This window comes from Monodon monoceros, unplaced genomic scaffold (genome assembly GCF_005190385.1).
Source record: "Monodon monoceros isolate NGI ecotype Baffin Bay Population unplaced genomic scaffold, NGI_Narwhal_1 Super_Scaffold_21, whole genome shotgun sequence".
NCBI lineage: Eukaryota > Metazoa > Chordata > Mammalia > Artiodactyla > Monodontidae > Monodon > Monodon monoceros.
Window position 1 is genome coordinate 70,896,729 of NW_021703778.1, and position 16,638 is coordinate 70,913,366.

General features: G+C 44.2%; 1 protein-coding gene across 1 annotated transcript; it reads left to right on the forward strand.

Annotated features, from left to right (window-relative positions):
* The first annotated feature begins 5,229 nt into the window (after positions 1-5,229).
* FEM1B (fem-1 homolog B) lies at positions 5,230-16,344 on the forward strand. The gene is made up of 2 exons (XM_029236200.1): positions 5,230-6,889; positions 14,650-16,344. Exons 1-2 carry the CDS (start codon positions 6,642-6,644, stop codon positions 16,283-16,285), a joined length of 1,884 nt encoding a protein of 627 aa, XP_029092033.1. The 5' UTR covers positions 5,230-6,641; the 3' UTR covers positions 16,286-16,344.
* Positions 16,345-16,638: the final 294 nt, after the last annotated feature.

A 16,638-nucleotide genomic window follows, 5' to 3' on the forward strand; every position in this document is an offset into this window, starting at 1 on the left:
TCATCTTACAGATGAGGAAACTGAGGCCCGGCGTGGTTAATTAACTTACTCAAAGCCTCACAGGATCAGCACTAAGATGAACCCCAGCAGTATAGTTCTAGAGTCTATGTTTTTAAGGACCATGTTTGGGAGGCTCACTGTAAGATGGAACGATAGTAATTATGATTTATTAGGAGCTTACTTAGTACCAGGCACTGTGCTAAAGGCTATATAGGAATTTCTCATTTGTTCCTCCCACTGCCTGGATGAGGGAGGGACTATTGTTACATGCTAACACTGACCTGGCAGGACAGTCTGCTATATACAAGGCCCTCTATTAAGGGCTGGGCCTTCAGGGGTTACTACAGCATAGAAGAACTAAGATGTGTCCATAAATAACCGTGATTCATGGTAGAATCAGAGTTTGATGGAGCTGGCAGAGAGCTTAGAGGTTATCTGGTTTAAACTTGTGTTTACTGATGACAAGAACTGACTTGCTTTGTTTTTTCCCACAGGGTTTGGGGATTCAATGATATAATGATAACAATAGCCAACACTTAATGAGCTGCTTGCTGTGTGTGTACGTGTGTTGTTGTGTGTGTGTTTTTCTGTGTCTCTGTGTGTGTTTATCTCATTTAACCCTCACAATGACCAGGTAGAAGCACTGTTATTATCCCATTTCATAGATAAGAAAACTGAGGGAAGAAGCTAAATAAGCAACTTGTCCAGCGTCACACAGTTAGCAAATGGTGGAGCTGGGATGCTGGCAGAGTAGATTCCAGACCTTGGGTGCTGAACCACCATGCTCTCTGTCACCCCAGTTACAGAAGGTGGTTAAGAAGCCTAGGAGGTGGGGGCTGGATTGGGTGGATGGGAAAGTGTTGTAGACCACAAAGTGCTATACAGATATGAGTTATTATTAGAAAGAGGTAAGGGACTCCCCTGGTGGTCCAATGGCTAAGACTCTGTGCTCCCAATGCAGGGGGCCCGGGTTTGATCCCTGGTCAGGGAACTAGATCCCACATGCTACAACTAAGAGTTTGCATGCCGCAACTAAAGATCCAGCATGCCGCAACGAAGATTCCACATACGGCAACAAAGATCCCGTGTGCTGTAACTAAGACCCAGCGCAGCCAAATAAATAAACAAATATTAAAAAAAAAAGAAAGAGGTAAGGGTTCCAAGAGAGGTATAAAGTGGTACAGAGCTCAGGGCAAAACAAGGAAGATCTCTAGGATGAGACAGCGTTTGCTTTGGATTTGGACCTGTGTTCCTGGGTAGGAATGAGGAACGTCCAGGGTGTGTGTGGGATTGCCAGGTGGGGAAGAATTTCCTCTAGCCCTCTCCCATTAACAAAGGATGGATGATCAGATTAGCTAACTAGCACCTAAGCCCAGGAGAAGTGATCAGGACCATAGAAAGCCTTGGGGACCTCCAGCCAAGATCCTAGCTGCAGAGAGCAGGCTGGGTGGGGGCCATTCAGAGGGGGATAAAGAGGGAACAGAAAGCTGGTAGCAGGGTCAGGGCATGGGGGTCAGACACCCAGCAACCAAATCCTGACATTCTAACACACTCTAGTTATGAGGCCATGAGCAAGTTACACATTTCTTTTTTTCTTTTTTCTTTTTTAAAAAAATCTTTCCCTGCTCTCCAGTGCATTTTCTTTTTTTGTTGTTTTTGTATGTCCTTTGTGCTATTTTTTTTTCTTATTAGTCATCAGTTTAATACACATCAGTGAATACATGTCAATCCCAATCTCCCAATTCATCACACCACCACCCCCACCCGCCGCTGCTTTCCCCCCTTGGTGTCCATACGTTTGTTCTCTACATCTGGTTACACAACACTTCTATCTCAGTTTCTTCATCTGAAGAATGGGAATGATAATAATGGCATGTCCCTCAGAGGCTTGTGCAAATTTAACATGCTAATCTGTATACAGTGTTTACTATGATGCCTGGCACACGGTAAGCACTCAGTATGAGCTCGCTATTGTTAGTTCTGTTATTGTAATCCCAGGGTACCTGACTGGTACCATGATTCAGGGAGGAATGGGGTCAGAAGAAAGAAGGCACATGTCAACTTCAGTCTACTTTCCTGGTAAACCTAAACCTGGCAGGGGTGAACTGGCTCGGGAAATAACACAGACCAGCTGCCCCCTCTCCTCCACCTTAGGTTTTGTCTTTGACAATTATTACATCTGCTTTTCAGGGCAAGTCTAGGAGAGAGAGGAGGAGGAGACAAAGGCTAGTGGGCTGCCAGTCCCCTGAAACTGGGCTAATAGAGATTGGTCGTCAGTCTGATTTTTGACATCTTCCTTCGGAGGTTCTGTTGGAATTTCCCAGCTCTTGTCAATTAACCTCCCCAGCCCCTTGCATACTATGGATTTACTTTCCATATGTGTCCAGAGGCAGACACATCCTGCAGGGAGAATGCAGATGGGAAGTCCTTTCTTGAACAGGTTAACGGCACAATGGAAGTATGACTGGGGTGGGAGCTAGGAAGAAGGGAAACTAATGCGTACTGATAGGCACTCCTTCGCAGGACGAGGCTGGGGGAAGGAGCTTGCCTGTCACCATCACACCAGCCCTACAAGGAAAGTATTTATTACTCCCATTGTACAGATGAAGAAATTTGCCCAAGGCCACAGCTAACCCACAGAGAAGGGAGTCCAACCCAGATCTATTCAACACCAAAAGTCATCCTCTTCCATTAGAGTCTGTGGGAGGCTTACAGGACTAAAACAAGTATCTTTACTGGTGCTTGAAAAATGACATTTTGAATACATTTTATACAAAATCTGAGAAACTCCATTGATTCAGAGCTGTAGGCTGGGCTGACCTGGCTTGGAAAAAGGAATATTCTATGGAAGGTACAGCTAATTCTGCTCATAGGTCACCTCTAATCCCCAGAAAACAAAGTGCTGGATGCTGGTCCTGTCTTTTGTCCAGGTAGACGGTTGCAGTTTGCTGTCATCAGCAAATCAATCTCCATCTGGATACAACTATTTTCAGTTACATTTTACTATTGATCATTTGCTCAGTGGCTTTCTGTCAAAGGGGAAGGGAATAGGTCAGAAGCACAAGGAGCTATTTCTGGGCTCTGGCCTTTGGGAAAGCAGCCTTGTCCTGTTTATACATCCTGTCTCTAATTTGCCCAGCCTGACCACAGAAACATCATCCTCCAAGCCCAGGTAAATATAGGCTACCAAATACTCTCCAGTCAATGGCTATTGAGCAACCCAAGGAGCCCAGAACCCTATACTAGGCAACTGTGATAAATAAAGAAGGTTCCTGACCTTGGGCTGCTGGAGCAGAAGTATATTCCCATCTGGGGGAGGAGGCCCGGAAGTGCAAGTTCTGAGCCCCTCTCTGGCATGACTCTTGGTTTAGTCATCCTTTCTAGCACTCATCCAGTTACACAACCAAATTTGAGGTGTCAGCACCAGGATGAACCCTAGTTCATCTCAAAAGGGCAAGAGGGGCTTCCCTGGTGGCGCAATGGTTGAGAGTCCGCCTGCCGATGCAGGGGACACGGATTCGTGCCCCGGTCCGGGAAGATCCCACATGCTGCAGAGCGGCTGGGCTCGTGAGCCATGGCCGCTGAGCCTGCGCGTCCGGAGCCTGCGTGTCCGGAGCCTGTGCTCCGCAACGGGGGAGGCCACAGCAGTGAGAGGCCCGCGTACCGCAAAAAAAAAAGGGCAAGAAGAGGCAGAAGAAAGTTTCTTTCTTTCTTTCTTTTTTTGATGTGGACCGTTTCTAAAGTCTTTATTGAATTTGTTATAATACTGCTTCTGTTTTATGTTTTGGTTTTTTGGCCCAGAGGCACGTGGGATCTAAGCTCCCCTACCAGGGATCAAACCCGCACCCTCTGCATTGGAAGGTGAAGTCTTAACCACTGGACCACCAGGAAAGTCCCAGAAGAAAGTTTCTTACTCAGCAATGGATAGCTGGATGAATCAGGTCTCTTTCAGAAAATGAAACCAAAGGGAAGAAGGGGCCTGTGTCTGGATCACCTTCAAAAGCTGGGTGTGAAAGGGGCCTGTGTCTGGATCACCTTCGAAAAGTTGGGTGTGAAAAGAATGCTGCAGGGCAAAGGGCTGCAAGGAGAGGGAGGAAAGGAGGGAGAGGGAGAGAGAGGGAGAGACGGGGAGAGAATAGGAGGAGACTAGTTGCTCTGTAGAGCCTAGGAATGAAATCAGTTGGAAGGGAGCCCCCAGGTCCCACATCCGAATGTGTCACCGCCAAGTGCCCAGAGGCCAAAAAGCCTGGCTCAGTCTGTCAAGAACTGGAATTTTTTCCAAACCTGAAGCCCCAGAATGAGAACAACCAGCTTCCCCTTCTTTTCCACCAGTTATTTCAGAGACTCTACTGGTAGAACCCTACCTTCAGCTCTGATTTCCAGTGTTGTTTTTGTTTAACATGGGTGAAAAAGTGTAGAGATCTGAAAATAGATGAAGTTGTACTGTAGAGTGGAAGAGAAAAATCTGAGAAGTGGCCCAAACCCTCACCAATAGCTCTGCAGCTAAGATGACACCTTCACCAACTAGGATTGGAAGGGTGGGGTTCAAATGAAATAATTTATGTGAACTCATTGAGCTCAGCCTGGTCCCTTGGGACCAAATAAATGTATTTGCTCTTTCTCTATGGTAGATATTGTCCTTTGTGTGTGTATGGAGGGAGTGACCTCCATATTGAACTTATACCTTCTGTGACTGCCCCATGAGATTCATCACCTCCACTCCTACCATCCTAGTCCCAACCTTTCCTCCTAAATGTAGCCTTCCTGCTTTGACTCCTGCCTACTACAGTTTATTCTTTACACAGTAGCAAGAGTGATCTTTTAAAAAATATAAATTGTATCTTGTCACTTTTCTGTTTAAAACTCTTCAAATGACCCCACTACACTTGAGTAGAATTTAAACACTTTACCATGGGTAACTGGGCCCTAAGATGACCTACACCCTGCTGATTTCCTCTCCTATCACTCTTCCTATGGCCCACTTTGCTGCAGCCACCCTGACCTTTGTTTCTGAACTCACCAAGACTGTTCCCTCCTCAGGGCTTTTGTACTAGCTATTCCCTCCACCTAGAATACCACCTGTTCTCCTTGTCATGGAGGTCTTGTCTGACCGTCCGAACTAAATTAGCTCCGCCTCCCATCCCCCATCACTCTATTTGATTTGCTTCATAGCAAATGGTAATGATACAAACTCAGCCAGTCTTGTCTATTATTTGTTTACTTGTTTATTGTCTGTTTTCCCCGCAACAACACAGTCCCTGAAGGGCACTGTGTCTATCTGGTCTATCACTGAATCCCTAGAGCCAAGCAGAGCCTGGCACATAGTAGATCTCTAATATTCGTTGGATGAATGATCTTTTCAAACCCTAACAATCTGGTGAGGTCTGTGAGAAAACCGAAGGTCCCGTCAGATTCAGGATTAGAGTCCTGGTCTGTCCGAACACAGACTTCGTCTTCCTTCCCAGGGTACCTTGCCCCTTTCCACAGTTCCCCATCTCTCCCGACCTTTCTCACACACTTACTCCTCCTCTCCAGGGAGGGCAGGTCGGACTTCCAGTTCCTTCTCAGAGCCTCGTGCAGACCCTCAAAGTCCTCCCACATTTCGGGGGCTCAGAGACGCCGCCCTGTTCTCAAAACGGACCCCGCCGGGTGCACGCGCCCCCCTCCCCGGGCCCCCAAACAGGGGCTGAGAAGAGCCCCGCAATGTCTACGGTAAAACGGGGCGGGCCCCAAAACCCACCGGCAGTAACGGTTCAGCGCCTTCACTCTGTCCCACTCCCTGGCTAGGGACCCCCAGGGCCTAGTGGGGGCGAGTTGGAAGCTCCAGGCATCAAGGGCAATGAGGACATCCCGGGCCGAAGTGGGGATGGGCCGCCTTCGCGCAGCAGAACCTTTCTTCATCGGGCCTCGTTCGCCGGCCGGTCTGCTTTGGAAGAGACACCCCACTTAACCGTCCCCCGCTCGCACCCTCCCCGTCTCAGCCCTCTCTGCAGAGGCCCGCCTTCCTCCCCGTCCAGAGCCCAGGGGTTGCTGTGGCCGCAGCGTTCCGCCTCTCTCTGGGGGCCTCGCCAGGCGTGGACCTCTGAAGCTACCGACAGACAGCGTCTGGCTCTTCTGAGCTCCAGTGGGCGAGGGCCTGCAGGTTTCCTCCAGCTGGGGAGGACGCAGAGCGGAGGCGGAGGCAGAAGCACTTTCAGGCCCTAGGCCCGGCGGGCTGGGTCGGGTGAAGCGCGTCCATCATTCGCCATCCAGGGCGCGCGCAGCCCTCTTGGGACCTCGCCGGCGACCCGTAGCTCGGGCACGCGCCTGTCGCAGCCCGCAGGAAGGAGGGGTCCAGCCTGAGGCCCGGCCACCATGGAGATCCCCTCGGCCCAGGGCTGGCGTCTGGGGCCTTGGGGGCGGCCCTGACCGCCCTCCTCCCTGCCCGGCGTGGATCGCTGACCTGCCCCCCGCGGCATTCGGCCACCTCTGCGTCTCCGCCCTCCCCTGGCCGCGCTGCTGCCTGGGCGCGGCGGCGGCGGCGGCGCCCTGTTGAATGGGCTGTGAGGGCCCAGGTTTGAAGCGCTGGCGAACACGGCCTCCAGGGGCGCAAGGCAGCAGCAGCGGTGGCGACCAAACGGGTGTTGGAGTTGGCAGCGGCCATGGAGGGCCTGGCTGGCTATGTATACAAGGCGGCCAGCGAGGGCAAGGTGCTGACTCTGGCCGCCTTGCTTCTCAACCGGTCTGAAAGCGACATCCGCTATCTGCTTGGCTATGTCAGCCAGCAGGGAGGGCAGCGCTCCACGCCCCTCATCATCGCAGCCCGCAATGGGCACGCCAAGGTGGTGCGCTTGCTGTTAGAACATTACCGGGTGCAGACTCAGCAGACTGGCACTGTCCGCTTCGACGGGTAGGTACATCCCAACTCCAGCCTCCTCTCTAACGCGCGCGGACCCACCACTTTATGGGTCTTCCCCTCCCTCTCTCTCGCTTCATGGAGGTATCACTTCTCCCATTTTGTACCTCCTGACTTGCCTCATTAATGCCCACTTCATCTTCTAGGGCGAATACTCCATCCCATGTTTTGCTGCTCATCCTCATTGGCCCCTACCCCTTATTCCCTCTATAGGTAAATAGTCACACCCTCTGTCTTGATACCTAATAGGTATTCTGTATTCTTTACTAGATAGTTTGTGAAGAAGCAGTATGGAGGAGGTAGCAGCCGTTTCATGTTTTCACTTTATCAGTACTGGGGTTGTAACCGAGATCAGAAATTAACGAGGTCAGCAATTAACGTTGAAGACCTTTGTTTGATGAGTTATTTGGCCACCCAATTTTTACCCCTTCACGTGAGTGTCCGATAAAGCCCCTTAGTGGGTTGTGGGACCTTAATGTCAAAATAAGCCCCTAGAACCAGCAGCAGTTGCAGCCTCTTGAGGGGTGGTCACACAGCCAGGCTTCCCAAGACATGATTCTGACTCTTACACATTGCTGGGGGTAGATGTGTTGGCTGTGAAAATGGCACCGGACCTGGTGTAGATGAGGTGATGCCATTGTTAAATTACATGTTATTCTGTGATGTTGTGGGGAAGCTTGATGATATAGTTATTCCAGGTGGGGAGTTCAAAAATTCATATTGTCAGAGTTAAAACTTGCCCTTTAGGTTTAATTGTACATATTTTTGGGTATGATAGAGTTGAATGCAGAATTGTCAGGTTTGACGTTATCTTTTCTGTGCTGGATGGTTATAACCTGTTTTACAGATTACAACTGCATGAAGATGCATTAATTGTTTTTGTTGACTTGTGCCAGTACATAAGCTATTCTAGCATTTTCTTCTTTTGAGATAGATGTGGTCCTAGCATAAAGATACGTATCTTTAGTTTTGGTGATTGAAAACTGCTTGGTTAAAACCTGATGGAAAAAACAATTCCTCTTGAAGATGAGTAGGGCATTGTTGAATTTTGGTTGATTCTTTTTGTAGGTTGAAATAATAAGAGCTTTTTCTTCTGTTTTAGATGACAGGAAACTATTTCAGGGTATTACATTTTACTGAAATGATAGCCCACGGGTGGTGGTTAACCTCTGGTACCACCTCTCTAGACGTTAAGGAGATGGTCTTTTACATATTAATCAAAGATGGCAACCTGATTCTTGTTCGTTTTCTTTTACTAGCTTCTGTGTGCTTTCTGTAACTCCCTGCATTCCCACAGCCTTTTCTATACGCAGAGGAGTGAAGTAGGATGACCCCTGAACTTCCAGCACCATTCCAGTTGTATGGGCACAAGCATCCATTGAGATACGAATCTCTGCAGTAACAGCTACTGGTTACACTGCTGCTAAGGAGCTTGCTGAGGCCTGTTTTGATTAGGAGAGAACAGTGGCGAGAAAATATAGTTTTCTAAAGCATTTGGAAGGGCTTTGCTTATCTTTCTTAACCATCAAAGAGAAAGGTGTTTTGAGGTGGCAATTAAGAGAACCTGAAATGGCTAGGAATGTAGCATTGAGCCTGTGTAGTGGCTTACCTTGCCCAGTATTTTGCACTGGCCAGTGAAATTAAAGGGTTCAATAAGCAAACATATTTTGAACACCTACTGTGTGCCAGGCTCTGTAGTAGGGATTGTGTGTGCAGAGATGAATGACATACTGTTCCCACTGCAGAGGAAGACAGTCTGTTGCCCTGGGCGGGGGCTGGAGGTGGGGCGTGGTGTGTGGCAGAGGTAAGAAATTGATGAAAATGAGTAAGTGGAGATGCCATGCCATTTAGGGTTATAGAAATCTTTTGGACTACTGAGGGAACACAGGGAGAGGAAGTGCTCAGCTTTGCCTGGGAGAATCAGGGAAGACTTCACAGCCGAGGTGATATTTGAGCTCAGTCTTAAAGGATAGTAGAGAGTGAAGAAGAGGGACGGCGGCATGGTGCTCTTGCAATGACAAATGTTTCAGTGCAGTTTCAGTAAGGGGTTCAAGCCTGGGAAATTAAGAGAGATTGTAGGAGACTAGAGTGAGGTGGAGGCCAGATTTTGATGATCCTTGTGTAAAATTTCAAGAGTCAGATTGGTGAGACTGGAATTGCAAAGATTTCTATCATTTGAGATTTTGTGTGAGGCTTCTTCAATCTGTCTTTTTTTGTTTATGGATTATTACAGTTATGGATTTATTAGCTGCTCTGTCAAAGTAGTTTTGTTTTTTAACTTATTAAATGCCTATGATGGGCCTAGCCCTGTGCCACACAGATAATGTGGAAGATGTAGAAGAAAATGTAAAGTTTCTACTTTCGAGGCGCTTACAGATTAACAAAAGAGAAGAATTGAAATTCATGGCCACCTTTCTGCCCACTCACACCACTCTGTGAGATTATTTTGCAGTTTGTTCCAGTCATTTAGGCATTTCAGAAATAGATGAAGAGGGTGTTACTTGCAAATGTCATGATTTCACTTTACATTCATTCCAGACAGTGTGAAAATGTTAGTCTGAGTGAGGTGTTAATAATATGAAGCTCACTCACCCCTCAGGGACTGGCTTTTGAGAGGTACTTAGCCAACCCCCCTTCTTTAGATTCCACTGGTACTTGAGACCCATGGCCAGATAGGGACAAACAGGTTCTTTGTGGGCTGAAGTAGATTAGTGTTTCCTAATTTTCAGTAATTTATGTACCATCTTCACAATTTTTTGCCAAATCGTTCACCACCTATCCTGTTATTTGCCTAATATTAAAAGAAAGTCTCACTTCTTAGCTTCATCCTAAGCAACAGTATCTGTGTAATTATGGGGTTTGATATGGTACTCTGCGTGTGTGTGAGTGAGAGAGAGAGAGAGAGAGAGAAACAGAGAGAGGGATAGAGAGACACATAGACATTAAAATAACTTATTTAAATAAGCCTATACTCTGCCTAAAAACATCTAGAAAGCTTAGAAAACTAAAGTATATTCATAATAGAGCCTCAAAAGGGGGACGGTGCCACCCACCTAGATTAAGCCCGATGCTGTTATTTGAGTCCTTGTACATATTTTTAGGAGTAACATTTGAGATTATTTTATTTATGGCTCACTGTGTAACGACCACAACTGACATAGATGAGTGGATAAGAAGAAAAATTGGGACTTCCCTGGTGGCGCAGTGGTTAAGAACCCGCCTGCCAATGCAGGGGGACACAGGTGTGATCCCTGGTCTCGGAAGAACCCACATGCCGCGCAGCAATTAAGACCGTGCGCCACAGCTGCTGAGCCTGCGCTCTAGAGCCCTTGAGCCACAACTACTAAAGCCCGCGCACCTAGAGCTCCGCAACGAGAAGCCACCGCAGTGAGAAGCCCACGCACCGCAACAAGAATAGCCCCTGCTCACCACAACTAGAGAAAGCCTGCGCGCAGTAGTGAAGACCCAACGCAGCCAAAAATAATAATAAATAAATAAATTTTTTTAAAAAAGAAAAATTACATGAACGGGAATGAAAGAAGAACCTTTAGTTGGAGTACGGGAAGCTGTTAAGAATGTTATAGAAATGGAACATAACAAAGGGGAGGTGTCATGTGACCTTGGAGTTCTGTGCTGGTTTGAGTTCTGAGGGCCTGACTGCTGTGTGCCAGAGTTTGTGGGGAACTCTTGTCCTAGAAGTTTGCTGACATGGATGGGAAGGAGAACAGGACCTCTGGGAATTCTGAGGCTTTTTGTTGAGTACTCTTTTAAAGTCAGTTCCAGTACTAATACTTCTAATAAATGTCCAGGTAGAGGAAAGGCGTAAGGGGCATATCGTCATTTGGCTTCATTTAGAAAGTCATTTCCAGTGTATATTTCAAGGAACTACATATGATCTGATAAATGATTGTAAGGATTTTGTTTAAAATAAAGTGCTGTCATTTACATTTAATGAATTTTTATTTCTATTTCAAATGCTTGAACCAGACATTTTTATTTCAGATCAAACCAGGAAATACATGAGTTTAGTTTTGTGATCAGAAATGTTATCTTTTATTGTGAAATGTTTCCATCATCTGATGCATACATTTTGTTTAAAAGGTGAATATCAGATTAAAGTTTCTTGATTTTTTTTTTTTTTTTTTTTTTTTGGCTGCGTTGAGTCTTTGTTGCTGTGCACGGACTTTCTCTAGTTGCGGTGAGCCCGGGCTACTCTTCATTGCGGCGCGTGTGCTTCTCATTGCGGTGGCTTCTTGTTGCAGAGCGTGGGCTGTAGGTGCGCAGGCTTCAGTAGTTGCAGTACATGGGCTCCGTAGTTGTAGCTTGCAGGCTCTAGAGCGCAGGCTCAGTATTTGTGGTGCACGGGCTTAGTTGCTCTGCAGCATGTGGGATCTTCCCTGGACCAGGGATTGAACCGGTGCCCCCTGCATTGGCGGGTGGATTCTTACCCACTGAGCCACCAGGGAAGTCCCAAGTTTCTTCATTTTTAAGATGAAATACATAATAGCTAGTTTGCATTGCAATTTTAGACTCAATCTAGAAAGATCATTGTTTTATAGTGCTTCTCCCATAGGCATTAAGTAAATATTGCATTAATTTGATTATATTTTTATTTATTTTCTGTTCATTTTGTTATCAATGTGTTTGGCATTTTGTTTTGAGGCAGTATATGGCTATAATTTTAGCTGTATTTTATGGACAAAAAATGTCATAGATGTTAGGATTATAATTCCCTTTAATCTGTTTAATGTTTTTATTTAGATGTAGAAATTTAAAAATCACTAAGGCTAATGTTTCTGAAGGATCAGTCATTCTGTAACATTCTACAATGAATATTTTGTCATAAACTATTTAAAAAATTTTAATTGTCTCAATAAAAATAGATAATGGAAACTTTTTTTAGGCTCCTGTCACATCACCATAGGGAAAATGGAAATTATTAGATTACACCAGGAAAAGTATTAAACGATTATAAAAACCAAGTGAGGTATATACTTGTAATTTAATTTTTACTCATGTCATTAGTTCTGGGAAATTTGAGGCCAGAAAAAAATTTTAATTACTTTTGTCTCTTTTTTTTCCATCTTTAAAATGGGGGTCCTATTTATCTTATATGGTTATTGCAAGAGTTAAAGATAATGTATGTGAATGCCTATTTTAATGTAACATTTCTTGAGTTTTTACTTAGTTTATGTTCATGTTCTTGGCAAATAATATTCTTAAGGCGTGCAAGAAAACTTTGTAACTATGTAAATATAACTATATGTTAAGTATGTATTGATTTTTTGGATAGATTATATTAAGAAGTTTTTTAAAAAAAAGCTTTTAAAATTGAAACATGTCTGAACAATGACATGTATTGTTTCCTTACATTTGATGCATTATATAGTTTCCAAAGTACTTTTGTATTTTTAATCTCATGTAAGCCTTTTAGTTATATGTCTTTAAAATGGGCGTAATAATAGTATCTACCTTATAGGATTATTGGGAGAAGGTTATTATGAGAATTAAATAAGATATACTATATATTAAGCACTTAATACAGTGCTTGGCACATGGAAATTATTAGCTATTTGTGTTTATTTAAACTTTTTCTTTAAATTGATTTAGAAGTTAAATTATAGTAGTAATGTAGTGCCTCTGTTTTTCTTTTTTTTTTTTTTTTTGTGGTACGCGGGCCTCTCACTGTTGTGGCCTCTCCCGTTGCGGAGCACAGGCTCCGGAGGCGCAGGCTCAGCGGCCATGGCTCACGGGCCCAGCCGCTCCGCGGCATGTGGGATCTTCCCGGACCGGGGCTGGAACCCGTGTCCCCTGCATCGGCAGGCAGACTCTCAACCACTGCGCTACCAGGGAAGCCATGCATTTTTTAAAAAATTAATTAATTTATTTTTGGCTGTGTTGGGTCTTTGTTGCTGCGTGTGGGCTTTCTTTAGTTGCGGCGAGCAGGGGCTACTCTTGGTTGCGGCACGCGGGCTTCTTATTGCGGTGGCTTCTCTTGTTGCGGAGCACAGGCTCTAGGCACACAGGCTTCAGTAGTTGTGGCGCGTGGGCTCAGCAGTTGTGGCTTGCAGGCTCTAGAGCGCAGGCTCAGTAGTTGTGGTGCACGGGCTTAGGTGCTCCGCGGCATGTGGGATCTTCCCGGACCAGGGCTCGAACCCGTGTCCCCTGCATTGGTGGGCGGGTTCTTAACTGCTGTGCCACCAGGGAAGTCCCCCTTTGCATTTCTATATAAATTTTAGAATTGGCTTGTCAATATCTACACATATGTGGATGCATGCACACACACACACAACCCTGCTGGGATTTTGTTTCGGATTGCATTGAATCTGTAGATTATTTTGGGGGAGAACTGACATCTTAACATTATTGAATCTCCTAAACAATAAACATGGAATATTTCTCCATTTCTTTAGGTCTTTATCTCAGGAATGTTTTGTAATTTTCAATGTAGAAGTCTTGTACATTTTTCATTAGATTTAGTATCAGATATTGGTATTTTCTGATGCTGTTGAAAATTTTATTTTTTTGACAGTGAAAGAAAACTTTTTTGAACTTTGTGTTTATAATCATGACAATAAAAATGTAATAAGTGAATTTTAATTAAACTGAATTGTTTGCAAAAGGTACAGTTGGCAACCACTAAAACATTTCAACTGATGTAATGTCTTATTTTCTTGATTCATTCTTTAGTTTAAAAAATCAATTAACAATTAAATGACATTAAAAAGATGAAATTTTAAAAAGAAACTTCAGAAGTCTCAAATTTATTTTGAGGTATGTCTTTCATACAGTAAAATGTACAAATCTTTCATGTACAGTTTGTTTTTTCCCCTAAATGTCCACCCACGTAGCCACTACCCAGATCAAAATATAGTACATTTCTAGTAGCTTTAAGCCTCATCCGAGTGAATCCTACACGCTCCCCCATAGGTCACCCCATAGGTAACTGTTACCGGGAATGCTTTTGCTTATAAACATTTTGCGTCATTATTTGAAACTGAAGAAGTAATTGCTTGCATGTTTATAAAGTGCGTCTTTTATTTTCAGCAGAAGTGATAGATGGTATTGATAATTGCGGTTAAACTATGGTATTTATATTAATACCAGGTGGATTGTACTCTTTTTCACTTCAAGGGAGATAGAATTTGACCTGTGTTATAAGGTTGTACCATGCATGTTGGGGCAGTAATTGTTTCTTTCTCACTGCTGTAGTAGAGTATAATACTTACTAACTTAGATAATCTTAGGGAAAAATTATCTGCTTAAATACTTTTCTTCCTAAAGCAGTTTCTAACACAATGTTAATGCAGAGATTGGGATGGCTTTCTCACTGATGTACTGAATGAAACTGTGGTACCTAGGGGGTGCTGGGAGGGAGGAACATGCTGTGCTCCTAAGAGCCAGTGAATCAGCTTGGTGGTCAAGAAGTTACAAAACTCCATACATTTCCTCTTTGTTTTCTGAAATTTATTTACTTTTGCTAGTAGCAAGTCAGTGATTCGTTTTTTCTTCTTTTTTTAGTTTTTATACTTTGGTAATAACGACAGTCGCTAACATTTATTGAGCTCATACTAGGTACAAGTACTATGCAAAGTGCTTTACTTAAATTACCTGATTTTATTTTCAGCCAAACTAATGTTTTACTAACGCTCTGTAGATTGAGATTTTGGGTCAGTGTAAATGAATACATCCTTTAAATTTACGTTAGGGCAGGTAACCTCCATTTTCTAACTGTTCGTTCTTTTCATGAATAGGTATGTCATTGATGGTGCCACCGCTCTTTGGTGTGCAGCAGGGGCAGGACATTTTGAAGTTGTTAAGCTTCTAGTCAGTCATGGAGCCAACGTGAACCATACCACAGTAACTAACTCAACCCCGCTACGGGCAGCATGCTTTGATGGCAGATTGGACATTGTGAAATACTTGGTTGAAAATAATGCCAACATCAGCATTGCCAACAAGTATGACAACACCTGCCTAATGATTGCAGCCTATAAAGGACACACTGATGTGGTCAGGTACCTTTTAGAACAACGTGCTGATCCAAATGCTAAAGCACATTGTGGAGCCACAGCATTGCACTTTGCAGCTGAAGCTGGGCATATAGATATTGTGAAGGAGCTGATAAAATGGCGTGCTGCTATAGTAGTGAACGGCCATGGGATGACGCCATTAAAAGTAGCTGCTGAAAGCTGTAAAGCTGATGTTGTCGAACTGTTGCTCTCTCATGCTGATTGTGACCGAAGAAGTCGGATTGAAGCTTTGGAGCTCTTGGGTGCTTCCTTTGCAAATGACCGTGAGAACTATGACATCATGAAGACATACCACTATTTATATTTAGCTATGTTGGAGAGGTTTCAAGATGGTGAAAACATTCTTGAGAAAGAGGTTCTCCCACCAATCCATGCCTATGGGAATAGAACTGAATGTAGAAATCCTCAGGAACTGGAATCCATTCGGCAAGACAGAGATGCTCTTCATATGGAAGGCCTTATAGTTCGGGAACGGATTTTAGGTGCCGACAACATTGATGTTTCCCATCCCATCATTTACAGGGGAGCTGTTTATGCAGATAACATGGAATTCGAACAGTGTATCAAGTTGTGGCTTCATGCCCTGCACCTCAGACAGAAAGGTAACAGGAATACCCATAAGGATCTTCTTCGATTTGCCCAGGTTTTTTCACAGATGATACATTTGAATGAAACTGTGAAGGCCCCAGACATAGAATGTGTTTTGAGATGCAGTGTTTTGGAAATAGAACAAAGTATGAACAGAGTAAAAAATATTCCAGATGCTGACGTCCACAGTGCTATGGACAATTATGAATGTAATCTCTATACTTTTCTGTATTTAGTGTGCATTTCCACCAAAACGCAGTGCAGTGAAGAAGATCAGTGCAAAATTAACAAGCAGATCTACAACCTGATTCACCTTGATCCCAGAACTCGTGAAGGTTTCACCTTGCTGCATCTAGCTGTCAACTCGAATACCCCAGTTGATGATTTCCACACCAATGATGTCTGCAGCTTTCCAAACGCGCTTGTCACAAAGCTCCTGCTGGACTGTGGTGCTGAGGTGAATGCTGTGGACAATGAAGGGAACAGTGCCCTTCACATTATCGTTCAGTACAACAGGCCCATCAGTGATTTTTTGACCTTGCACTCTATCATCATTAGCCTAGTTGAAGCTGGCGCTCACACCGACATGACAAATAAACAGAATAAGACTCCGCTAGACAAAAGTACAACTGGGGTATCAGAAATACTACTTAAAACTCAAATGAAGATGAGTCTCAAGTGCCTGGCCGCCCGGGCAGTTCGGGCTAATGACATTAACTACCAAGACCAGATCCCCAGAACTCTTGAAGAGTTTGTTGGATTTCATTAAGTGACTGGATATGTAAAATCATTTAATGTGGTGCTAAAAAGTAAAGGACTTTAATCACAGACAATAGAATTATGTGTTCATAAAATGTGCTTTTCTTTCCACTACCCTTCCTCCCTACTCATCCTTCCTTAGTTTTGTATTTGGTCTTCTTGCCTCATGTGGTTACTGATTTCAAATACACTTTAAACAAAACCACATTGTTTAGGTGTAACTATAATCTAAGGTGTTTGGATATTGGTCACTTAACTATGTTTCTTTTTTTTAAGGAATGAATATAAAATATTTTGTTTATGTAACAAGGGCCCTTATGATTTGAAGTTGATAATGTTTAAAAAAAAACTGCCTAGAAAAGT